This window comes from Garra rufa, chromosome 3, assembly GCF_049309525.1.
Source record: "Garra rufa chromosome 3, GarRuf1.0, whole genome shotgun sequence".
NCBI classification, from domain to species: Eukaryota; Metazoa; Chordata; class Actinopteri; order Cypriniformes; family Cyprinidae; genus Garra; species Garra rufa.
Window position 1 is genome coordinate 50,266,438 of NC_133363.1, and position 27,203 is coordinate 50,293,640.

At 38.2% G+C, this 27,203-nt stretch overlaps 2 protein-coding genes across 2 annotated transcripts in view; both read right to left on the reverse strand.

Moving 5' to 3' along the window:
• The window catches only part of LOC141332155 (dynein axonemal heavy chain 2-like), a 326,684-nt gene that overhangs the window by 76,534 nt on the left and 222,947 nt on the right, over positions 1 to 27,203 (reverse strand). The gene's annotated exons all lie outside the window — the stretch shown is intronic.
• The window catches only part of LOC141332466 (dynein axonemal heavy chain 2-like), an 86,497-nt gene that overhangs the window by 16,122 nt on the left and 43,172 nt on the right, over positions 1 to 27,203 (reverse strand). The window contains exons 15-27 of the mRNA XM_073837601.1: positions 26,214 to 26,403; positions 25,943 to 26,123; positions 25,272 to 25,399; positions 20,625 to 20,777; positions 19,895 to 20,020; positions 18,227 to 18,445; positions 14,317 to 14,434; positions 5,243 to 5,379; positions 3,214 to 3,350; positions 2,981 to 3,155; positions 1,655 to 1,807; positions 1,150 to 1,241; positions 306 to 504 (exon numbers count right to left, since the gene is read on the reverse strand). Of these exons, the coding sequence (XP_073693702.1) occupies positions 306 to 504; positions 1,150 to 1,241; positions 1,655 to 1,807; positions 2,981 to 3,155; positions 3,214 to 3,350; positions 5,243 to 5,379; positions 14,317 to 14,434; positions 18,227 to 18,445; positions 19,895 to 20,020; positions 20,625 to 20,777; positions 25,272 to 25,399; positions 25,943 to 26,123; positions 26,214 to 26,403 (2,008 nt within the window). The remainder of the gene's footprint in view (positions 1 to 305; positions 505 to 1,149; positions 1,242 to 1,654; positions 1,808 to 2,980; positions 3,156 to 3,213; positions 3,351 to 5,242; positions 5,380 to 14,316; positions 14,435 to 18,226; positions 18,446 to 19,894; positions 20,021 to 20,624; positions 20,778 to 25,271; positions 25,400 to 25,942; positions 26,124 to 26,213; positions 26,404 to 27,203) is intronic.

Here is a 27,203-nt window from a genome sequence, read left to right on the forward strand (position 1 = left end):
AAATCAATGTTTATTGCATTAATTCAGTATCATATGTATTACGATGATGGTGTTTACTATTTCTGTGAATTACATTGTGCACCCTCTATATATTATATTTTTATCTCTCCAGTTTGTGGAAAAGCTGTTTGTATTTTACCATATTATTTTTTACAGTAAAGTTCTGGCAACTACAGCTGCAGGTATTTTACCAGTAATGTCATAGATTTTTTTTATCACAGTGGGATTTAAAAAGAGACAAAAATAATTTACTGCTGCTGTTGAGATCAAAGTTTACCTTACTGCTACTAAAAAGCGATTCTCACCTGTGCAGACATGTTGATGGTAAGCATGGCCCATGTGACTGAATCCAGGCTCTGCAGGACACTCTGGGCCACCGACGTCTTTCCTGTCCCCACTGGACCCGTCAGAAGCACAGGGTACTGAGCGGACACTAGAGCCTTGACCAGGTAATGATAGCGCACCGTGTCCACTGTGGGGACCATGATCTTATAGAACGGAGCGCTGCAGAGAGACAGATGATAATTAAAAAGATGCCAGAAAGAAAGTTGAAAAGTGGGACGGCTAAATATGAGACATGTTTCAAAAAAGAGGGAAAAAATGAAGAGAAAAAGTAGAATACAGAGCGAAGGAGAGAGAAAGAAAGAAAGAAAGAGCAAAAATGGGTGGGAGGAAATAGAGTTGAGAGAGCAGAATGAATGAGAATACAGAGGAGGAAGAGGAGGTGAAAAGTCCTGATTGAAAGACTGAAAATTGAAAGATGTAGCGAGACATTTCAAATGAACAGAGGGATAAAAAAAAGAGTCAGGTAAGAAAAGAAAAAAAAAAAAAGAACCCCAGGATGGAAAAATGGACAGCCGACAAAGAGGGAGCAAAGAGAGCCAAGAGGACAAAGGACAATGAAGGGGAAAGAGTTGGACTGACATGACAAATGAGAGCAGGGGAAAGAAAAGAGAGACGAAGAAGGATGAAAAAGATGAGAAATATGAATAGACGGGGAATTCAGAAGTCTGGGAGGGAGCCAGGCGAGAGGCCTTTGACTGAGCCTGCAGGCGGCTGGCAGAAACCCCCGAATAGGGGGATGATGGGGGCACACAGACACGTACACACACACACACACACACACACACACACACACACACATCTCACTTGGAGGCGTAGCGCCAGCCTTTGGGCAGCTTGTCCTCAAATGACGCCCACGTTTTGTTCTTGGTGTCCACGTAGTATTCATAGATAGTGTCCTGAGGTTTAATACAAGGTGATTATTTTTCCAGTAATATATTTGTTTCTGTAGGCGAAAAGGCTTAAACGTTTGTTCTAGATGCAGAGCATCAGTACTTTTCATGTAACATTAGCATGCCTGAGCATGTGTGTGCATACATTTACATTAATTACACATACATGTTATCTATTTCGCACTGTATGTAGACTACCCCAAAAATATTTGAATACTAGATGTAATCACTTTACATGTATTTAAAGATAAAACAAGAACAATTTCATTATTATAAATATATGATTAAATAAATATACCAGTGGAAGCCTGAATGAATTGGATAAAGTCATTATTTTGCAATTCTATTTGGTGACATCAATGGCACAGAAATGACATACTTCATCTTTAAGTGTCTATACACCTTGGGCCACTGTATACCTTGTTAGGGAAAGTTCCCTCTATTTCCCGCAGGAAGTTGTCAATTTTCTTGCGTCCATCCTCATCTACGGAGGCACACACAGACCATATGAGACTGAAGATGAACCAGAGCTCCACCATACGGCCAAAGTTTTCAGAGTCTGCTGGGTTCACCTGAACATCCAGAGAGAATTACAGTATTAATTTTCTGTAAATTAGCTACAGTGGTGGCCAAAGTTATTAGAACACTAATATTTTCACTGGTTTTACATCAGCTATTTCTACCTTTTGCTGTAGTGTGTCAGTAGGAAAAATCAGTTTACATTTCCAAATATTAATTTTACCATTAATTGTAATAATCCAGTGAGATTTTTGTTTGCACAAGGAGTCTGACAACAGCCAAAGTTTTAGGCACTTGTAAAATAAGGATGCTGTCAAAAATAATCATTAATAGATCTTCTTTATCAATTAACTTTTATTAAATAAATTAAATCAACATTTTGTGTGACTATCCTTTTAAATGCTTAAATGCTTTTAAAGCATCTTGGAGACGTTTAGTCTGTCTCAGTTTGTTCTGTTTCTTTATGCCATTCCAGACAGACTGAATGATAATGAGATCAGTTCTCTGTGTGGAGCACTGGCTGTTGTCAGACTCCTTGTGCAAACAAAAATCTCACTGGATTATTGCAATGAATGGCAAAATGAATGTTTGGAAATGTAAACTGATATTTCCTACTGACACACTACAGAAAACGATAGAAATACCTGATTTAAAACCATTTTTAGCTGATAAAAATACTAATGTTCTTATAATTTTGGCCACCACTGTATATTAAAGCTAAATATTAAATAGTAAAGCTATATACTGCATTATGTTTAATGCTTTGATTAGGCCAAAACTGACACAAGACTTAAGAGTTGGAAGATCAGAAAACAAAACAATCAGTGGAACGAGTAAGGCTTTAAACTGTTCTTCAGGTTTAACTGTGGCTGCACACCCCAGATATAAACAAAAGCATGCTTTATCTAAATATGGTTTCCATGTAATAACAACTGGAAATGTGAAGCTTCGAAAAGGAAACAAAAGCACCATAAAAGTACCATAAGTCTGTTCCTCACAATATATGGATTCAGAAGACTTGGAATATAGCACATGTATGAATGTGTGAACCACTTTTAATAAACTTTTATGGTGTTTTTTGTCATTTCAGACATTGAAAACCTAGTTTGTTTAATTATATATTTAGAAAAAGAACATTTTATGTTCCATAAATGAAGGTCCGTCATATGGTCCATCTACAGTTGCAATATTGGCTATACACATCAATGAAGTGAAAGTGTTCTGACCCCGTTCTCTGGAGTGGCCAGTGAGTCGTAGAGCCTACAGAGCGATGCCACTCCATTCAGTTCAGTGATGGGCACCAGCTCCTTACAGTGAGTCTTCTTAAAAGTGAGGGTCTTGTCTATGTAGCGGTCAAACAGCTGCTTGAGATGAGCCATTTCAATCTGTGAGTGAAAAGGAAAGACATGAAGCATTTTGCCAAATGTATAACACAATGCTTAACATTGCATCCCAAACCTTCTGCCGTTTTTCCATCCAGGACTGAACGTAAGGCTTCCAGGTCAAATCAGAGTAGTCACTGTAAACCATTCCACAGCGAGACACGGTAGCAGGAGACGCCACAGCTAGATCCTCCACTTCAAACAATAATGAGACCTGCAACACACTCTCTCATTAATGGTTAAACCCAAACAAATAAGCACAGAACTGTCACTTAGCTGAAAAATGAATCTCACAAACCCTGTCAAAAGAAACCTGTCAAAACCTAACTAAAGAAATAAATAAGAAATGTTATTTTGCATATATGAAATTAAATCTATTTTAGGGCCATTCAAATTTTATGAATCATGAAGTTTTTTCTAAGACAATTAAGATTTTCCCACCTAGACTCTAATAATAATAATAAATATAGCTGCAAGCAGCGATTACCGGGGTTCAAACGCTTTAAGGAATTTAAGCACATATGGAAAAAGACATTACATAGCAAGCCTTTTTTGCAAATACAGGTAATTCACCAAATAAATATTATGTTTTGTAATGTTTATGACCGTTATAGCACCAGCTGTCGACCGATCTCCTTAAAACTTTGCATGCTTGTTTAGAATCAGCTGTCGCATGTGTTCTCTAGGTTTCGTGAAGTTTTGAGTTTTCCTTTAGGCTTTATAGGATTTTGGGTCAATTTGGACAGGCCCCTTTTCTAAATGACCCCGTTATAGCTTCCCAAAGGGTAAATTTCAATTTTTATTGATTATTGACTTCAGTCCAGAGAATTGTACTGCAGTGTTTTTTTTTTCCAGATTAAGCAAAAAACCTAGAACAAGTTCGCAAAAGTATTTTTTTTTACATCTTCTCAATAATTTAACAAACAATTTGATTGACAGCAGTGGTTCTACAGGCAAAGTTGTCCAGAATGAGGAGTTCTATCATATTATACGAATCTTGCATGTATGTGCAAAAAAACACACAATGCACAATTGTTTATGCCCTTGAAAAGTGCGCACTAGTGGCTGATTTATTTAAAATTTCTCACAGACCTTTGGGGCCACAAGTCATACAGGCCCACCGAGTTTCGTTCCGAACGGCTTCTATTAACCATGTCTAATAGGTGCTCAAACTTCATCGGCCAATGGCGCCTATGGTTTTCTGAGATACGCAAATATCCTGATAGACACTTGTGGCACTTTAGACCAAGACCGTGCACAGTGATTTTCACGTTGATAGGACAAATAGTTGCGTCGTTATAGCCATTTTTATGTTTTTTTTTTTTTCCTTTTAAGTGCTGCCATTTTTGTCCGGCAACCTTAGATTGAGCTCTTACATAAGTGTCCTGAGTTTGGCGAAGATTTCTTATTCCGTTCAGGAGTTATAGGCATTTTACTAAAAGTGGCCCTGCCCCTTTCAAACTTTTTCAACCTTTTTCGATGGACTTTTTTGATAATTTGTGATATTCGCTATGCAGAGAATCTTTCTGCACTGGTTTGGTTCCAATCGGACAAAAAAAACCTAGGACTAGTTTGCAAAAAATCAAATTTTTAATTTTAATATTGTAAAATATTACTATAAAATAAATTAAAATCTATTGTATTATATTTTAAAATGAAATTTATTCCATTACTCCAGTCTCCAGTGTGATATGATCCCTCAGAAATCATTCTAATATACTGATTTTTGTAATATTAAAATAGAAATATGTGAAATATTTGATTACAAAATATTCAGTATATTTGAAATAGAAATTACTTTGTTATTTTTGATCAATCCCACGTCCTGGCTGAAAAAAGTATTATTTTATTAAAAAAACAAAATCTTTTGTACAGTGGTTTTTATTTTTTTTTAACATGCCTTAGGTATTTCTTCACAAGATTCCTCCAACGACTAATGAAAAAGGGCATTAAGTAAAGGAAATGATAAACACTTCTATGTAGTACCCTGATGGGTTAGTGAAGTGAAGTGCACAGTGTATCAGGTCTGGAATCAGAAGTGAAATAACCCTGGGTGGGCGGCATTAGAGGTTTCAGCTTGTGCAGAGTATCGTCTGGCACCGGTACCTGTTCGGGCATGGAGATTCTCTCTCCGTTGATGAGTGTGAGGACTTTGTTGTCATCCATTACAGAGTTCATGCTCTCGATCCACAGCGTGTCCACTGGTCCGTCAAACACAATCCACTTCTCATCAGGCTTCTCATCTGAGTTCGGCCACACAGAGAGGAAGTGTTAGTGCTTCACACACACACAAACACACTCACACACATAGAGAATAAATGTGAATTTCCTAATACACCCTGGATCTCTTTGTCTCTCTATTTTTCATTTTGCCTTTCTCTTCTTCTCTCTGTCAGTCTCATTTCCCTACTTTGGTTTCACAGACACCGGAGAGACTTGCAGGCAATTGTGGTGAAGCCTCTAATTGATCATTTATCTTTTCCTGTCCCTTTATCAGCCCATGTGTGTCTCATTTACTGAACTCAAAACAATAAAACACAAACACGGTGCACAGCCCATCTGTCTTATACACACACATACAAACGCGCCCTGTCTGGAAGCAGCAGGCCTGCTGGCTGCCTGGGTAAGCGAATAACACCAGACCTGTCACACACAGCTACAGGAAGTGTCACATCTCCTCTGGGCCATCTTCCCTCTCTGAACATGGAGAAGAGGACTCAGGCAGCAGATACAAGCTGTATTGAGCCACTGCAAACCGTATTAGAAAAGGATAGTTAGCTTAAAAGGACAGTTTACCTAAAAATTAAAATAATGTCATTTACTCACCTACATGTCATTTTAAACCCATAACTTCCATATAAATAAGAAATGTATGTAAGTTATGACAAAATCTGATGGCAGAATTTTCATTTTTGGGTGAACTATCCTTTTAAAGGGACAAGTCCACCATATATTAAAATTCTTTCATCATTTACTCACTCATGTTCTTTTTACTGTGGACAGGCGTCAAAGACTGACACAGAGGAAAAGAAATAGTTAAATAAAGTCATTATTATTGTTTTCTTTGTGCACAAAAAGTATTCTTATATAGCTTCAAAGAGAAGTTCACTTCCAGAACAAAGATTTACAGATAATGTACTCACCCCCTTGTCATCCAAGATTTTCATGTCTTTCTTTCTTCAGCCGTGAAGAAATTGTTTTTTGAGGAAAACATTTCGCGATTTTTCTAGTGGACTTCTATAGTGCCCAGAGTTTAAACTTCCAAAATGCAGTTTAAATGCGGCTTCAAACGATCCCAAATGTGGTTGTAAACAATCCCAGCCAAAAAAAGAACAGTCTTATCTAGCAAAACGATTGTCTTTTTTACCTTTTTTTTATTACAACTTATATACTTTTTAACCTTTTCAAAACAGTTAGGGTCTCATTTTCTACCTCAACTTCAAAATCGCCCTACATCGCTGTTTTACCTTTTTGTAAAGAATGTTTAATCATCTTTGCCGCATTTAAACTGCATTTTGGAAATTCAAACTCGGGGCGCCATAGAAGTCCATATAGAGAAAAATCCTCAATGTTTTCCTCAAAAAACATAATTTCTTTTCGACTGAAGAAAGAAAGACATGAACATCTTGAATGACAGGGGAGTAAGTACATTATCCTAAATTTTTGTTCTGGAAGTGAACTTCTCCTTTTATAAAATTACACTTAAGCCACTGATGTTAAATAGATATTTTAATGATGTCCTTAAAACCTTAATACTGGGCTTTGAACATGGTACTTGTATTGCTATCTAGTGTCAGAAAGCTCTCGGATTTCAAAAAATTATCTTAATTTGTGTTCCGAAGATGAGCGAAAGTCTTACGGGTTTAGAGTGACACGTGAGTAATTAAGTTTTTATTTTTGGGTGAACCATCCCTTTAAGACGCCTATTGTATACTAGTCCCTGGAATAGAAGAAAGAAAGTAAAAAAGCCCCTAAAAATGGCTCTGGGCTGCAAAAAGAACAATTCTTTTTGGTTGGGCTGACAATTGGCAAAAGAATGGCGATGCTCCATTTGGAGTCGTGTTCTTGGTCAATACAGCCGCAGAGTTCAGGACTGATAGGAAACTCCTGTCTGTTTGATGGAAAGAGTTTAGTGTATACATTATGAGGGCTACAGACAAAACGGCTCTGCAAATTAGGTTAAAAGTATGGGGAAGAAGTTAGGCACAAACTAAAGGAAAATTTAATTGCAGGGGAAGCAGGAGAAAAAGAGTGTTCTAAGCAAAATTAAATAAACAAACAGCCTGAGGTGTTCGAATCAGCTATTGAGATCAGAATCCATTAGATCTCTGCATTACCGCGCGAGAGCTTCAAGACAAAACGGCCGCATTAAAAAGCAAATGCACTAGAGCTAAATGTACTAATTCCAGTCTGCTCTCCAAAAGCTATTCAATATGGCTCTTGAAGGAGGAATGAATTTATCCGTAATAATGACTAAAGCATTTGTGTGGGAGGTAACTAGGGAAGGCTGTTTTGTAGTAATCAATACCAGACTCTTAGAATTCCTCAAAAAGCACACAATCTCCTGGGTAGAAGTAAAATTGACTTTTTAATACCAAAATTACAGCACATCTGATTATATTTCTAACATTCATTGAAATAAATATCAAACCAAAATTGCAAGGTTTTTGCCTTAACTTTATAAAAGCCTTCCATTCCATCTGCTGTTTGGCATCAAAATTAATGACATTATTGCATAACTGTCTCGAGTATTTGATCCTGACTGATCGATCGTTGCACTCTGAAGTTAAATATTTTTGTGTAATGGCCGCTAAACTGTATTGTCTATTGGCACAACCAATTTCAGACATAGCTGCATCTCGCATATAACTTTCTGACCTCTTCAACTCAGACTCAATATTTCAACTCAAATCTATTTTCCATGTCCATTAATTTATTTGTCCTATAAGGAACTGTTTAACAAGAAGGTTAATGAACAATCGGCAGGTCATTAATGCAAAATAGACTACACTGGGTATAAGATTTGAACACCTGAGCATGATCAAAAACAAAACTATTGTTCAATCATTAACTAAATAAAAATATTACATTACAGCTATATACAGCATCTATAGCAGGGGTCCCCAAACTAAGGCCCCCACATTTGTATCGGCCCTTTGAACAATGCCAGAGACATATTTTAAAAATGAAAAATTTAAATGTTTTACTTATATCATATCGGTATTTGATTATAAAGGTTGGCTTTCAAACTAAAATTTCCCTTAGTTATTAACATATCCTAATTATTTGTTAAATTCACCAACAGAATGGTACATTCAACATGTGTCATTGCAATTGAACATGTGATGCGCGAGGCAGCTAGAAAATTCAAAGTGATGACAAAATGACTCAATAGCATTTTAGGTGAAACTAGCACTGCTTGCGGGACAAATTGTGCGAAAGCAAGACTTCACTCATCTCCCAGTTACCCAAAGTTTTTCAGCTGAGAAACCAGTGGCACCATTCCCAGTTGAAAAGTCTGTGGAAGCACTGCAAATGCTGAAGGCAGAGTTTGACGTGTGATTAAAAAAAACACAGTGGATTCTTGAATCGATTTTGCTTGACAAGCCTCTCAAGGCTACGGTTCTCTTGGTTGGTTGCGCATCTTTTCTTCCACACTTTTTCCTTCCACTCAACTTTCTGTTAACATGCTTGGATACAGCACTCTGTGAACAGTCAGCTTCTTTGGCAATGAATGTTTGTGGCTTACCCTCCTTGTGAAGGGTGTCAATGCTTGTCTTCTGGACAACTGTCGGATCAGCAGTCTTCCCCATGCTTGTGTAGCCTAGTGAACCAAACTGAGACACCATTTTGAAGGCTCAGGAAACCTTTGCAGGTGTTTTGAGTTGATTGGCTGATTGGCATGTCACCATATTCTAATTTGTTGAGATAGTGAATTGGTGGGTTTTTGTTAAATGTGAGCCAAATCATCACAATTAAAAGAACCAAAGACTTAAACTACTTCAGTATGTGTGAATTAAATTTATTTAATACACAAGTTTCACAATTTGAGTTGAATTACTGAAATAAATTAACTTTTTCATGACATTCTAATTTATTGAGATGCACCTGTATATCTTTTGAAAAGAAATGATCAGTTGTCTGTGTGGTGCATAACAAAATAATCTATTCTAGCATTAAAATGTAGAATAAATACAGGTAAAATCATAATACTACTACTACTACTAGTAGTCAGTCCAGCCCATGGTATTTTCTTTTATAAACCGACTGGCCACCCATTAGAGCAAAGAAAATTATGTGGCCCTCTCAGAAAAAAGTTTGGGACCCCTGATCTATAGTTTCTCGTATCACTCAGTATGGCTCAGGACTCAGACCTAGTTCTGATTCAAGATCACAGCAAAAGTTGGACTGTCTAGAACAGGGGTCACCACACTCGGTCCTGGAGGGCCGGTGTCCCTACAGGATTTAGCTCCAACCCTAATCAAACACACCTGAACCAGCTAATCAAGGTCTTAATAGGTATACTTGAAACTTCCAGGCAGCTGTGTTGAGGCAAGTTGGAGCTAAACTCTGCAGGACACCGGCCCTCCAGGATCAAGTTTGGTGACCCTTGGTCTAGAACAATACTGACAGACCTGGATCATTTACCCTGGCAGTAAACCTAAAATTAAAAACGTGAATATTGGCCTTTAAGATCTATATGTACGTGCATGAAAAACATATTCATATCCAATTATATCACACATTCATCAAAGTACAATTAGGCTTGAAACTCAGGTCCACAGGCAACATCAAGCCTGTGGTGAAAGAATTGAGAGGAATGGCTCACAGGGCCCACTGTATCATAAAAAGGCAATGTCCTGTTGAGATTTCAATTAAAATTAGGCTGAAAATATTAGAATCAGTAATTGAGGCCATTGCTTTTTATGGCAGCGAGGTGTGTGGTCCACTAACAAACCAAGAACTCGCCAAATGGGAAAAACACCCAACTGAGACCTTCCTTGCAGAATTCTGCAAAAAAAAAAGTACATGCGACTCCAGAAATAAAGCATGCAGGGTATAATTAGGCCGATATCCATTAACTATGATGACACAAAACAGGCAATTAAATTCTGGGACTATTTAGAACTTAGTGGTCTCTAAACACACCAGTATAAAATCCTGTAAATTCAAGAGTTGAGCAAAGAAAACATCAAGTCTTTCACTACGGATTGAGACTCAAGTGCAGAATAATCCTGTGATTAGACAAACCATGCTAGAACACAAATTAAATGTGATAAAATTAAACACATTGGGAAATGTACAGCTATCCTCTGTGAAAAATGGGAATCATCTTGGCTAGGTCCATACTCAGCAAACAAACCAGCAAGTGAGCTGAAAACATAGCAAAATAAACAAAGAACAAGATAAATGGTTGTTCTTATATAGCAAACCAAACAAAACTGAGTCAGAGCTGTTTTTCACTATAACTCAATGCACAGAGTTTACTGAAAACTGCTAAAGTATATACAAATATCACAATTTAACAACTAAACAACTTCCCTATAATCAGCAAACAGAAAGAATGATGGGTAAAGGCATCTGCCACTGTGTGAGAGACAGATTTTTCATTTTGAAGTGAACTATACCTTTAATGAAGTTGTTTGTAATGAAAAAATTACTCTGTAATGAATAATTATGTTCTAATTGTTTTATATAAGCAATAAGGTACTCAAGGCTGTGCTGTATTATTCACAATTTATTCACAGTCTGTTGTACCTTACTGCTTAATTAATATTTCTCTCCTTTTTATTTTGCACTTTTTTCTTTTTAATACTCACTGACTCATTCTCTTTGGCAAACGCACCATTACTTGTCATGCCAATGAAGCCCATTGAAACATTAAAAGGGAAACAGAGGGAGGAAGGGACTGCAGAAGTCCAGAGAGAAACACAAGCATCCGGGGAAAGGCACATTTTTGGCTCTGTCAGACAGTTTCAAAAGAACAATGCAGTGCACACACGCACACACTCCAAATTTAACTATCAGAGACCCACTGTAGTAATAAAAATAATTTGTACAATGTTGTAAAATCATGTTCAACTTAGCCTAATAACACGTACGTAGCCTAAGAGGTTTTAACAATCTATTTTAAGCTGTAGGCCTCTAAATTTGCCTTCAATAAGGGGGATTTGGTTTAGTAGGCTTTTTAAAAACTGTTTAAGGTTAAAAAAACATTATCAGTAGAGAGAGAAAGCCTAATGAGGGAAACTGAGACATTCCTTGAAGAGAATTTCATTGTCAGCCTTTCTTTGTTTTGCACAATTGTCATTCTCTGCAACTATGAGCTGCAAATGCTTTGTCAATACAAATGTAGTTATTTGGCATGCCAATAAATCAAACTATACTGAATTCGAAAAACTGAAAGAAAGAGAGAGAAAAGAATGGAAAGAGAGGGGATTTGAGCTGTTAAGTTTAAGTGTACATAAACCAGTAATTAAAGGTGTGTTCACGCTTGTCATGTTTGGTTCGATTAAAATGATTGCTCTGTTAGTGCGGTTCATTTGAGTAAGTGTGAACGCTGCCATCCAAGCCCTGATAAGAAGATAGGTCTCGGTCCACTTTCAATTGAAAACTGGTGCGATTCGAATGAAATATGAACGCAACACAAACCAAATACTTCTAAACGAACCACAAACAGGAAGTAACGACAAGATGCTATGCAACATGATTTTACAAAGGGAACAAGCAGTGCATACCAAAACAAAATGAGCAGAGGGCAAACATGGACCAACAAGGATCTAAAGTGCCTTTATGAGCTCTCTGTGAGTATGCAGATGATGAAAATAAAATCATATACACACACAACAATGAGCACGCTTCGTCCAGCAGACAGCATTAGGTGTATTTGACTTAAAGCAAACGCATGTTTTCCTTTTGTTTGGAGTGTTCGGTAAGTTCCGTCACGAAATATACGTCAACCAGAACAATCGGGTTTGGTATCTTTAGGTTTGCTGTCAGAAATGCCAGTGTGAACGCTAAGCAGAACAGGACCAAATGTATCATATTCCTTTTTGGTCCGGACCAAATGAACCAAACAAACCAAACTACAAATGTGAAAACGTCCTAAAGTGCCCCTGTTATGCCATTTTGAATACAGCCTTTCATTCAGTGTGTAAACAATCTTGAAAACGAAGTTGTAAAGCCAAAGGTGCATGATAAATAAAGTTATTGTGTCCCCCCCCAAAAAAAGAGTGATGAGCTAAATGAGTTGTTAGTAATTTGAATCCCACTAACACATTTGCATAATTCTTGCCTATGTTCTGCGCTGGCCAGCTGTGAACAACTTGACCCACCCACAAACATGTAATTTTACTGACGACTGCTTCTCTAATCTCAGAGAGTTCAATGCGGGATACACAAAACGCTTGCTTTTGAAAGATGGCATAGTACCCAGTTTAATCACATGTACTGTGAGTATGATAAATAACAGATGTTTATATTTTCTTACGAGCGTTCAAAATACAGAACTATGGAAATGCCGTATCATTTCTGACATGCGCTGTACGTGGTAGACCAGCCACAACAGACTGGGCCATCTGACCAATCACAGCAGAGTAGGCTCACAGAAAGGAGGGGTTTAGAGAAACCGAATCAAATGAATCGTTTAAGGAATTGCTAGAAAATGAGGTGATATTAAATGCATATTTTAAGAAAACCAAAGCGTTTTTTGGACATTAACCTATTGTAGGAGACTACCAAAACAATATTAGGAACCTTAAAAATGGCATAATAGGGGGGCATTAAGAAAGAATAACACAATGCATTCTTTGTGAATGGCTTGAAAGTCTACTTTGGACAGATTGACAAACTTCATATTGGATTGCACACAAAACATGAGTACAAAAACTGACAAAAAACAGGCTGTATAGTGATCAAAGAGAAAGGCTGGAAAAAACAAGCTATGTGATTTCCTGTGATACTCAAGAGACTGGCACTGAGACAGAGAGGGTTTGTGGGTAGAGACCAGGCTGGACGGGATGGCGAAAAGAAAACAAATCAGCAAACTTTTCTAAAGCCATTTTAACGTTTTCTTTCTTTCTTTCTTTCTCTTGTCTGTTTGTTTTTTTCCTGTCACATCAGGATTCATTGACTCATTATCTTTCCTGTCTCTGTCAGTGCTTCAGCTGACGTCGCACCTGCTATCTGCGGCTGGTATCAGCACATTTCTAAACTTCTTGATGAGCACCAGCTTTAAGTCAACATGAAATGGCATCTTTTAGTTTTATAATGCGTCACTCAGAGATACATTTTTGAGAAACAAAATTATATATATTTAGAATTACTGCAAGTGTTCATCCTATCCACCTTTTTCTTCACGTAAGAGTGAACGCGGTCATTTGTAAATTGTATGGGTCTGGCTTGCGGTCTCATCCATGTCCAACTATTTTTAGCTGTACAAAACAGTTTGTTTTGCTGCTTGATATTAAAAAAATGGTGTTTCTTACCAGATTATTTATTATCTTAACTATGAAAACACTGGTTTGTAGTGCAAATAGTTTTACCATTTACTGCACATGGTTATTCTTCTCGTTATTTCCTTATAGCGGCTAATGAACCGAAAGTCTCACCCATAAGCTAAAACTTCTGTGCTGAAGAAAAAGGTGAATATATTGTTTCACCTATTTTTTGAGTCTTATATACCTCCACAGTCCCCTCAGTAAAACCACAACAGAAATGGGTTTCTTTAAACTTCAATTAAACTGGCAATCATTCAGCATTATGATTAATATCATTAAAGTGTCTATTATTACAATGATACTCTTTCAAACTAAAAACGAATCAATACTACGGCTGCAAAACAGACTTACCGAGTAGCTTCCTCTCCCTTTAATGAGACACCTGAGCTTGTTTTTCTTTAACAAGTTTTGACAGTTCTGGAGGCAAATGTATTTGACGTTGTATTGATGTGAAGAAGAGAGAAGCGCGAGAGCAACGATTAAAGTGCAGTGCTGCAGAAATCTACCGCAGACTGCTGTCTTTATATGCACATATATTTGACTACAAGTGTGATCCAACCAAATGGCTGAATCCAAATCATACACAGTGTTTTGTTTCCTACCTTTAAACTCAAGTTAAGTTGAAATGCTTACACAAGGTACGCATAAAGAAAAAAAAAAAAACACAAAAACAAAACATACCTGCACAGGCCGCCCTCATGAGCGAGGAGAGGACGCCGTCTGTCCACTCATTGGTGGAAAGGTTGTATTCTCCATACAGCTCTCCCAGACTCACTGCCTTTGGATTTAGGGGACACTCCTAAAGGGTCATGAGCAAAGTTCAAAGGTCAGGAGGGAATGAATCAACTACGGGAGAGGAATCAAACAGAGGTGGAACCGTACAGTGATGAGAGGCTGATGCACAGGACACTCAAGGGTGTATGTGTGTTATATGGAGTGGAGGTAATGAGGAAACAGGGTGAGGTGATGTTTGCATGGAGAGATCGAGATAGGCACCAGAAATAGATATGCATAGAGGGAGGTGTTGAGTCACATATAAAAGAGTGAGGAGACAGGCATCGAGAGATGGAGATACAGACGGAGGGAGAGAGAGAGAAAGGGAGGATGCAAATAGAAATGGCAGCTTGAGTCACAGAGAGAGCAGAGAACAAGATGGACCCCCAAACTGTAAAGCATTACACACACTAGGCAGAAAGTATCTGGAGACGTTAACCAACAGAGATTTAGACTCACACACACTCATATGCTAACACCAGGATGCCAAACCCACACAGACACACAGTCACCACAGGTACCCAAACCCACAGAGAATTAGACAGTGACAGGGACAGGGGCAAAAACACTGGAGGGAGAGAGAGAGAATTAGGCTATGCTCAGAATGGAACACTACCTTACTACTTACTGAATACTCTGCTGTATATAGTGTACTCTAACTACAGTTTTAAAAATAGTACATAAAAAGTTTATAGAATAAGTTCAGGATGAAACACTTGTGTAGTCCTTACTGTGTACTGCACAGTATACTTGCTAAAAAATGAGAAACATAATGCATGTACATAATGACATAGAATATGATACAGAACTGAATGGAACTCGCAAGTTTTGCTGATTATTGCTGCTAAAAAATTGTCAATTATTGTCATGTTTGGGGCTGTACTAATCGGTTGGACTAGGAAAAACTTTTGGAGTACTATAAAGTGTTTTCACAAAGCATCATTAATCGGCCATATTGGAGGCACTGAACGTAAACAATGGCACTCAAACGAAAGAAACTTGCATATTTTGCTGATTATTGCTGCTGAAAATGGTCAATTATTGTCATGTTTTGGGTTGTACTAATCATTCAGACTGGGAAAATTTTTTTAATAACTATAAACTGCCAAAAGTTACAACAAATCAAGGAGAAGAGTGCAAAAAAGGCATTTGTGGTTGGCCAAACTGAACTAGGATGTTTGGGGCAAGAATCTCGACAACATTTGTGTCTGTTCTTATCATTTTCATTCAGGTAGGCAAAATATTAGGCTAATGTCTTAATTAATACTGCTTGTACGTATCTTTACCACCTATTAACTTTAGTTTGTCAAAATATTGCACCCTTTTCTGCTTATTAAGTCCTTCTCTATATGATTTAGCAGCTTTCACACATTTTTTCCCATGGTTTGGACAGCATAAATTAGCAGAACAACGTATTCAGTAGTAACTGTGCAATCCATGCAGTTGTTTACACCTGAGTATGGCCAATATGGCCGCGCATCCCGGTAACTAACCAAATCATGAAGTGTAAACCCTCTATAGATTGGTAAAAGTTATAATAAATCAAGGAGAAGAGTGCAAAAAACTGTCTGAGGAAAGAAGGCATTTGTGGTTGGCCGAAATGAAGATTTCCAGGGCAAAAATCTTGACATCATTCAAGTTTGTTATTATCATTTCTTGTCAGTTAGGTGAAATATAAGGCTGATATCTTAAAGGGTTAGTTCACACAAAAATGAAAATTAGCCCATTATTTACTCACCCTCTAGGCATCCTAGGTGTATATGACTTCCATCTTTTAGACAAAACTTCTTTTAGAATTATATTAGAAATGATCCTGGCACCTCCAAGCTTTAGAATGGCATGGAATGGCGGTTGTTTCTTCACGTTTTCTCCATCAGACCAAAACAAGTCTAATAAAGCGCATCCATCCATAATAAAAGAGTGCCTCACACAGCTCCAGGGGGTGAATAAAGGCCTTTTGTAGCGAATCGATGCATTTTTGTAAGAAAAATCTCCATATTTAAAGTAATAATCACTTTAATCTAGCTTGTGCCAACTGGTTGTACAGCTCTGGGCGGATAACGTAGGAAGTTGGCAGTGCATATGCGCCACTCAGAAGTAACAGACATTGACGCGCCGTGCAAAGAGGTACACAAAGCACCGGCCACGAATTAGAAGTACAAAACGAGGATTTGTAAAGAAAAATGTGGAGGATTTTGATATAAGCCAAGAGACTAAAGTAAGGAAACTTTGCTTCCTTTGCTTCTGTAAACAAATGCTGGTTTTCGCAAGACTCACAGGCGCATTTGCAACACCGACGTCCTATGTCATCCACTCGGAAGGGCTTCCATGTATAACCAGTTGGTGCAAGCTAGATTAAAGTGATTATAATGTTTTAAACATGGATATTTTTCTCACAAAAATGCATTGATTCGCTACAGGGCACATTTATTCACCCCCCTGAGCCATGTGAGGCACTTTTTATTATGGATGGATGCGCTTTATTGGGATTGTTTTAGACTTATGAAGACATACACCCACCCATGCCAAGCTTGGAGGTGCCAGGATAATTTTTAAAATAACTGGATTTGTCTGAAAGAAGGAAGTCATATACACCTTAGGATGCCTGGAGGATTAGTATCATTGTTCAGCCGTTCTCAACATTTTGTAATTGGTAACGTGCTATTCTCAACATAGCTAAATACTAAAAAAACAGTAATATGCTATCACCTGACCTCATTATGTTAAATGTTTAATTTAGCAAGTACAGGGTTCCCCATTTCTCATCCCAGCAGAAGCTAGTTTCAACTCTAATTAAACCCACCTGAATAAACTAATCAAGGTCTTTAGGTTTCCTTGAAAATTGCAGCCAGGTGTGTTGGAGCGCGGCTGGAACTAAACTCTACAAAAACGGTAAGTATACTATTCCTTACATGTTACAGAGTGCAGTACAAAAGGGAGAAATTTGGATTGCATCTAAACACAGAAACAAGAGACTTTGACAACATCAACAAAGCATAAAAACAGACTGTCAGACCTCACCTGCATCTCTCTTGCACACATACACACACTCCAGGAACATCATTAAAGAAGGAAAACCTGAGAAACACATATTCTCCCCACCCCTACCCCACGCTTCTATTTTTACCCACATCAGGATGAGACACGTGAAAAGGGTTACAAAAAATGAAGGAGATGGGGAAAAACAACAGATGCGAAAACAAAACAGATCAGAACAAACATGAACGCTAAACACACGGTTTTAGACATGACGAGTCTTAGCCGACTGGGTGAAAAGACGACTGTGTTAAAAGCACAGCATGGAGTGGCGCTCCTTTAGCCGCAGCCAAAGCAACTGTGAAAAGAAAGAGATCATAAGCTGCGGCAATTAGCGCTAGCTGCCGTCTTGACTACGCCATCATTTTCAAAACACCCACGAGTGAGCCGAGAGTCTGTCAGGGGGGCTTTTAATGAGTGTTAAGTCCTTGTTGCCACATGTTCTCTAAACAGCGAAGAGTGTTTAAGGGAAACACTGTTGTCTTGGTGGTAAATGTATCGGGTGCTGAATAAGCGTGGCCGCTAACGGCGGTTCATTTTCATGGTAATGAGGAATGGAAGGTTGGCGTAGCCTTTTAGGCTCTAGAACAGCTGCTGCGAAGACATTTGTTTCAGAGGCATGATCTTTGCCCTTAAAACTACTCATGAATGGAAACAGCTCATTTCGATAAAGCTAACGGGCCGCTTTGTTTTGAGAACCTTGCGTTGGCCTGTTGCCCTTTAGACAAGATAAAAAGCAAGACTGCTAGCTAAGAGAGAGAGATAAAGATAGAGGTCTCACACGTATGAGGTTGAATCCTGGCTCTCCGTTGCGGTGCAGAGCGCTGAGGGTGTTTTGAAGGGTTCTCCATGTGACCGTCTTGCCGCTGCCCGTCTTGCCCACGATCATCGAGGAGTGTCTGGAGTTTTTGGTCTCGTACAGTTGAATCACCTTGGACACGGTGAAGGGGGTCACCTGGAGACCGCTCTGTCGAAGTTCTGCCTCTATAGCTTCTTTCAGCTAGAGATAAAAAGAAAGAAAATCTGTGCAAGTTCTTATAACCAAATATGTGCTAATTGCTTCATAACATTGCATAAACTCTTTCAAAGCTGGAAAAACATCCCTTCGGTGGAGGTGAATCCCACTGAAGCACTAAAGGCAAATGAACTGGCAAGAGGTGGGCGGCCATCTTAATAAAAACACCCGCTGATACTGCACCCCTGAGTGAAGTCGCACCAACCAGAACTGCTCCAGAGGCACTAAAGCAGCCATGCTAAACTCTCAGGTTAATTTAATCTCCCTCTCTAAGTTCTCTCTCGACTCGTTAAACAGATGGAGAGGAGGAATAAAGGGAACGGCTCTGAGGCGTTTGTGCTGGAGTAAGGTGGAGATGAAGATGCAGGATGGGTAATATAAAACAGCAATGAAAACACTGCATGATGTGCATGAGTGGAGGCAGAGAAGAGGAAATACAGTACTACTTTTTGTCTATGTGTGTGTGTCACACTGGGCCTCCAATTTTGTCCTTGTCGCATTTGATTGCGGAAGAAGCAGGAAGCAGCTGTGCAGACCTTCTGAGGTATCTGCCTTATTTCTCCAAACCTTATTCGCAAACACCATAAACTCTTCTTCAGAAACAACATTTCTCTCTTAGACAGTTTGTATTCAGACCAAGTTTAAACACTCGATAATTCAAGAGACTTTTTGAATCTCTTTAAAATGTAAGTAAACTTTGTATTTGGACAATGCATTAATCACAGCAGTCAAAACAACAGAAGGCAGTAAGAGGTTTAGCCAAGTTTTGAAGTTCTTGAAGACGGTTATCAACTATTTTGAGAATCAAATATATCAAATACACCTAATAAATGTTTTAGCTTTCCATTATTCTCTACTTCTTACCTACAGTTACAGCACTAGTTTGTACTAGAAGAGAGATCCCTAAAAGCCTTGAAGTCAAAACGGTTGAGCCAACAGACCAGACCAGGGAAATGTGGAGAAAACTATAAGCCATTTCTAGGTGGACGTCCTGGGTTATTGGCATAGAAATTAGACACTACACTTTAAAGGCACAAAGTTAAACAGGGATCTATACCTCTCCAGCTCACAGATCAGACTGTCTTGGCTTTAAAACAGCAACCTTTGTGGTGCTTGTCAGGATATTTATCCACTAAGCTCCCCCTAACACCTTTGCATTGGCCTTTATCTGTATTAAAGAAGTGGACTGAGTGAATTGTGTACAGGCAGGGCAGGAAAATATCCGCAGGCTTTAATGGATCTTTTGAAAGGTGTTTCAGTGAGAGAGAGAGAGCCTGTGTGAGAGCTGTTCTCTGAAAAATAAGATGGGTGTAATCAAAAACACACAAAAATATGCTTTTAAGAGCTGAGTCAGAGCACACATTCATACAGAAATACACAGAGACTTGCTTTATGAGTCCATTACGAGGCCATATGCACAGTGGGACAGGCTACCTTTCCGTAGTCGATAGTGGGCGTCTCCACGGCAGGGAAAAGATCCTGGATGATCCCATTAAAGAGTGGCAGATCGATGGAGGCTAGTTTAGCGATGTTCATGTCCTTCATAGACATCAGCAGGATCTGAGGTGAAAGGGTAAGAAGAAGAAAAAAACATTATGTTAAATTAGCTCAGCGCATGAGTACATCTTCAAAGCTAAGGCAGGCCAGCTTCACTTGACAAAATGTCAACCTTAATTTATGGGCAGGAAACTACGAAACGGATACATCTGAAAACCCTTCTTGCTCTTCGGCTATCAAAAGCAGTAACCCTGCTGCTTCTGAATGACATTTATTTTAACAAGCGTACCTTACACACATTTGAACCTTTAAATAAACATGGCGCACCTTTTGCATAGGTGATGATATTCAGGTAAAAAGAGAGAAAGAGAGAGACAGAGAGCGGTGAGATAAGCACTCACATCAGGTTTATGAGTCCTTTTCAACTTCTCTTTTAAAGTTTTGTCCCCTTTGATACATTTTTTATCATAGCCAGAGAGGAGCACGTTTTAGTGACATGTCCCTGTCAGCATTAGCACTTTCTTCACACACACAAACACACAGATAATTCAGTGCACACACACGCCTGGCTGTTTTACTAAACATACACTGAAGCGTATTAAGGTGAAGCAGGTCTCTGAGATAATGTTTCTAGATTTATTGGATGCTGCAGGTCTGTGTGTCTCACCTCTTCATCGACAATGTCAGGGCAAGCTCTGCGCTTCTTTCCAGCATAGCGAAGCAGAGAGGTAAGAGCCCTCAAGCCAAAGTCATAGTGGTCCTGTTTAGACAACTGCTGTACTGCCAGAGAATACAGAGTGAAGACCTTCTTAGCCAACACCTGAGAAAGAGAGAGAGGAAGAGACAGAGATTAAAGGTGCAATATAATGTCTCTTTGAACAAAATACAATAAGAATATAATGAGAACAGTTAGAATGAACCTGCCTTCACAACCCATTAATATTCTCATACGAAAATGGATAAACAGGGAAGGAAAAGAATTAGGCCGAGAGCTAATTTTGTTTCGGTTTGATTGTGAAAAGTTCACTGATGAATTTTTCACAGCCAGACCAGGAGCATGCAGTAAGAAAGTAATAGTGTCTAAAAGGTTTTCAGTTCCTGTTGACATTAACATTACAGAAATTTCTTACGGGAATATGAAAATGGATTATGTGACCTTGAACTCCCACAGCTAATAGAAACCATGAAAAGAGATACAGCAATACATCTGACAGTAATACAGTAATACGTCAGGCAGACAGGTGGAGAAAAAGCACGAGAGGGAGTAAGAGGGGTGTAAACGAGCAAATTCAATAACCTTTATTGCATCACTTTTTCATCTACGAAGGAACAGAAGTCAAGAAATCAAAAAAGTGAGAGACAGCAAGGCCTCGACAAAATCACAATTGGTATGTTTTGGATTGTATGCCATTTTTTAAGGGAACTGGTGTGGGTTTGTGAGTTGATGAAAAGTGAATTATTAATTACATAATAAAACAAAAAATAAACTATTTTAAAATAAACTTAAAAAAAAAAAAAGATCTTGTCTTCACCTGATTAGGTCTTTAACCATTATTAAAAGTCCAGTGAAGTGATTTGATATATGCAGGCTTATTTTATGTTCTTATTTTATAACTAAAACAGGCAGACAGGGCGGGACATATCCAGCAACCCCGCCCCCTTTTTTAAATAGCCAGTAGTGTTTTGTTTATATCACAGCTTGGGCCAGAGTCGTTGAGCTCGGTAAAGCAGCATTTGACAGCATATGACAGCCACAATCTCATCCATATCGCATTATCTATATATATAACATAGCATTCTGTGTAGAATTTAAATGTGTCCGATACGTTTTGTGGTCTGCATCGACTTGTGCATATGATCCGCTCCGTGCTATCGTCTCTCTGGACCGGAGCAGACTGTGTGCGTACTGTGGCACAACGTAAAACCTTTATTCACCCCAACGGAATGCATATTTACACTGTCTGAATCATTCCATATCCCTTATATAGCGCACTACATGCCATTACTGTACAGTAAACACAAATTCTGTGAACAAGTGACCGATTTCAGCTGCAGCTTCAGCATCTATTTATAGTGTAGTGAAAATTGATTATTTACAATAATGCGTTACTTACACACTATTGTGCTGTTTAAATACTGTGCAGTTGCTTTGACACAATCTGTATTGTTAAAAGCGCTATATAAATAAAGGTGACTTGTAGGGGATTCTAGCGAATCAGATTCTAGAGAGAATTTGATTGGACAGAAAGTTTGATGAGAAGCGGAAGTGCAGTGTGATGTCATCAAAATCATTGGTCCGTATTGGCGGAAGTTAGAGACTGTACATTTTAAATGCTTATATCTTCTAAATGTGAATTTTGTCATTGTTTTGGAGCGCACTAACTTACAGATAACCTTAAGGCTGACATATTTGTATTAGAAGCCAAAAAACTTTCTTTTTGATTTCATGGGGACTTTAAATGCTTAACTTCAAGTAAATATAGTAGTCAACATTTGTAGTGGATCACAACCGTTCATCAAAGTTCTAAAACCAAACCAATACCCATTCTTGTTCAACTTTGATGAACTTTTTTTTCCACTTCAAATGTTGACTATTGTATTTTAGGCCAAAGGATTGACAAAGGGCTGACAAAAAGATTTGGGTAAACTATGTTCTACAGCAAATGCATGTTTTATGAATTTATGGAGTTAAATTATAGCCATTAAAATTCCAGTAATTTTTCCCTCACAAAAAGAAAAAGAAAAGAACACTTATAATTTAATGAAAAACATACTTCTGGCAAATATAAAAATGCATAGTGAAAAATTTAAAGTAAAAATGTTGTCTGGGCAAGTAAAAGTCTGAACATGATTTTGCCAGGAGCGAGAAGCTCTAAATTTGCTTAGATACACGTTAAATGCCCTTAATGCAATTGCATGTCAACAACAATTCATGAAATATAATTGGTAGGACAATTATTGAAGGCACAATTGTTTTTGAATGAAAAATAACAACAGACAAACACAATAGGAGCAATTTATGCCTGCGATTGAGAGAGAGACAGAATGCAAAAAAAGGTGAGTCGATGTGTGTGTTCCCATGAACACCGTGAATATATACCAGAAGGAAGAAGCCAGTGTGTCAGGGTAACCGTGTCAGCTCCGTTTCCACACTGGCCGCTAACAGTCTTACTTATACAGACACTAGTGCTTGTGTGAGCACACACACAGAAACACGCGCCAGAGTCACGCTAAGCTGAGCAGACTATGGACTCGCAGGGGACGGTCATCTCGCTGTCAGTTATGGCTCATAACACCAAGACCTGCACACTCCGGTGCGTCGGGGCAATACTCTCCCGCTCCCTCTCTCTAACATGGCCCAGCATTGATATGTCCATTTCCTTTCATTTGCAAAGGTAATAGTTCTCTCTCGACAGCACGCAATGATTCTGCCGTATTGACTATGCAGAGGGGTGTCTGGATGAGGGCCGAGTATGCCGGGACAATCAAATCTGCCATTGACATTCTGTGCTTGGCTGGGGCCGGTGCTGGTTCCCTTCCCAGCTCTCTTAATCTCAAGTCCATTATTTGTAATTCTGAGTCCAATTCCCCATGCCTGTGCCACTGCCAGCCCGCCGGGCCTGTGTACGGCATCAACAAATGAGGCTTCCCGTTTGGAACGCGCGCAGGCAGGGGGAAGTGAGGGGACGCAGCCAGTGGAAACTTGTGGGATTTGGTCAACCACAGGGGTGTGTGTTTGTGGAGTGTGTGTTTGAAGGGGTTGGCATTACGCGTCGGTCGGATGTCTCTCGCGCAAACGCATGCATAAACACACAATTGGCATGCCTGCTGCGTGTTGGAGGTAATCCGATGGCAGGATCAGCCCCCTGGAGTGCGTAAGAGTGTGTGTGAGCCAGTTCATCTGTGTTTGCCTAACTGAGTTGATCTCTTCCATCTTCAATAGAATCTAATATCCCTAGCACTCTCACCTCTTTCAACAAATGTTTTCTAATCGTATACAATGAACTTGCTATTACTGCACCAAGCGATCAGACTTTGGACATTAAAATGACTGAATCTTAAAGACTTGGTGTGGGCTTTTTTGAATTATGTCTGTAATTAACCACCTAGCAACCTCTCAGAGCACCATAGCAACTGCACTGCAAATCCCTGGAAACCACTTTAGAATTGTGTAAAATATAAACTACCATCCAAAGGTTTGGAGTCTGTACTTTTTTTGTACTGTTTTTTTTTTTTTTTTAGAAAGCAAGCAATACTTTTATTCATTAAGGATACATTTAATTGGGCAAAAATAAAATGCACACAGTTGGGGTCAGAAGTTTACATACACCTTGCAGAATCTGCAAAATGTTGATTATTTTACCAAAATAAGATTGATCATACAAAATCCATGCTTTTTTTTATTTAGTACTGACCTGAATAAGATATTTCTCACGGAAGACATATACATATTCTTATTTTGTCTTATTGGAAACATGTAGATATCTTTTGTAGCTTCTTAAAGGCAGTACTAAATGAAAAGATTTTTTCTGAAGAACAGTAGGCAGTTTAACTGTTTAGGACAAATAAGGGACTCATGAACTATTACTAAACAAAAAGAAACACAGCTGTGGATTCAGGTATCAACACAGTATTGAGAATCAAGTGTATGTAAACTTTTGAACAGGCCATTTTTATTAATTCAGCTGTTATTTAATCTTATAGATATAAAAATAACATGCATTTTGTATGATCCCTCTTATTTTGGTAAAATAATTAACATATTGCAGATTCTGCAACGTGTATGTAAACTTTTGACATCAACTGTATTTTAAATAATTGCTATTCTTCTGAACTTTCTATTCATCCAAGAATCATGAAGAAAAAGGGTTTCACAAACATATTAAGCAGAACCAAATCAGCATATTAGAATGCTTTCTGATGGATCATCTGACACTAAAGACTAAAGTAATGGCTGCCGTAAAAAATTCAGCTTTGCCTTCACAGGAATAAATTATATGGTAAAATATGCCAAAATATAAAACAAATCGCACAAATAGATAGTGTTCAGTGGAACTGGAATATAAGTGGAATATGAGAAAGTATTTTAGCATTGACACTTCACCATTAAGTATTAGGCTTTAAAAAGGGAAAAAAATGGTGCCTCAATTGCGCTCAAGGTTGTCCGTAGATAAGACATAATTCTTAATGTTTTAAAAGGGATCCTTAAAGTGTCCATTTCTTCTTGGAAATCGTTGGCGTTATTCATGCTGTGTAACCATTTAAAGCTTAATTAAAGAATTTTCAGACTGAATATGTAGAGTTGTATGCATACCTTGCAGTTATTGAAACCCTCTGCAAAAAGCGTGATCTCAGCTATAAGGGTGGAATCTGGCACTACCATAGAGATCGGCCGAAACATAGACTTCAAATTATCAGGCAGCTCAGTGCGGCCAGCGTATCCTACAGAGAAAACATATACACACACAGAAACAACAGGAACTGAAGGGATGACAACCACAAACAGACTAAAACACACATTACCAACACTATAAAGATATTTAAAAGAACAGATCACCCCAAAAATCTGCATTCTATCACCATTTACATACTCATTTACGTTTACTGATCCAGTTTGCAAAACTGGTCTCAATGATTTGTTAATGAATCAGAATCAATGATACAGTAATAGCGGCTGAACTTAATGAAGGTGAAGATTATCAATAACTAACCTTAACCCTAACTCATGTCAGTTTATTCCAAATAAAGCTATCATATAGCTGGAAAATAACATGTGAGTCTACTTTTAGGTAAGGTTTTTGATGCATTTCTACCATTTAGGAGCTTGACAGCCTCAGTCATCATTTACTTTCAATATTTGGAAAAAAAAAATGGTTTTGTGTTTCACAAAAGACTGTAACTGATGTGATGGAAAAACAAAATGGTGAGTAAATAATAACAGAATTATTACTATGCACTTAGCAAAACAACATGCAGTTTGAGCACCTGGGTTCATAGTGATGAAGATCCCACAAGACCAGACCAAGTTGATTTGTTTCCCCTCAAAGGTGAATTTGTTGAGTCCCGCAGACAGAGCAGACAGGATGGACAGGATCTGCTGAGCGACCACGGACAGCACCTCAATGTTTATACGGTTGAACTCATCAAAACAACCCCACGCGCCTGTCTGGAGAGAGAAACACATGCACACATTCAACAAAAACACATACATTGTTCTTAAAGTTTAAGTGTTTGTATGACGTAGTTTACTACATACCTGAGCCAGGCCAGAGTACATGCGGCCCATAGATTTGAAGTCCAAGCCTTCTGAGCAGTTGACCACAATCACGTACATGCCCAAAGATTTACCCAGATCTTTAACCGTCTCTGTCTTCCCAGTTCCAGCAGGGCCTTTGGGAGAACCGCCCCGGTGCAGATGCAGCGCTGTAGTAAGAGTCATGTAGCACCTACACCAAAATCAAACATACTGTCTGTAATGCATACAGTACATACACTGACATATACATCTACATTTAGTCATTTAGCAGATGCTTTCATCCAAAGAGACTTACAAATGAGGACAATAGAAGCATTCAAAACCAACAAAAGAGCAATAATATGTAAGTGCTGTGACAAGTCTCGGTCTAACGCAGTAAATGTAGCAAGGTTTTATAATGGTTCTTTAAAGATTATTATGATAGTTACACATTCAAACAAGCACTGCAGGCAAGAAAATTAGAAAAAATATAAATATACACTGCCGCTCAATAGTTTGGGATCAGTAAGATTTTTAATGGTTTTTAAAGATGTTTCTTATGCTCATAAAGGCTGCATTTATTGGATCAAAAATACAGAAACAAATGTAATACTGTGAAATATTATTTCAATTTAAAATAACAGGTTTCAATGTGAATATATTTTAAGATGTAATTTATTCCTGTGATTAAAAAAAGCTACATTTTCACCATCATTACTCCAGTCTTCAGTGTCACATGATCCTTCAGAAATCATTCTAATATGCTGATTTATTATCAATGTTGAAAACAGTTGTGCTGCTTAATATTTTATTGAAACCTGTGATACTTTTTAGGATTATTTGATCAATAAAAGGTTTAAAAGAACAGCATTTTTTTTTTAAATAGAAAGGTTTTCTAACAATATACACTACTGTTCAAAAGTTTGGGGTCAGTAAATTTTTATTCTTTCTTTTTTGAAAAAAGTGATAGCAGAGATTTAGATTGTTAGAAAAGATTTATATTTTGAATGG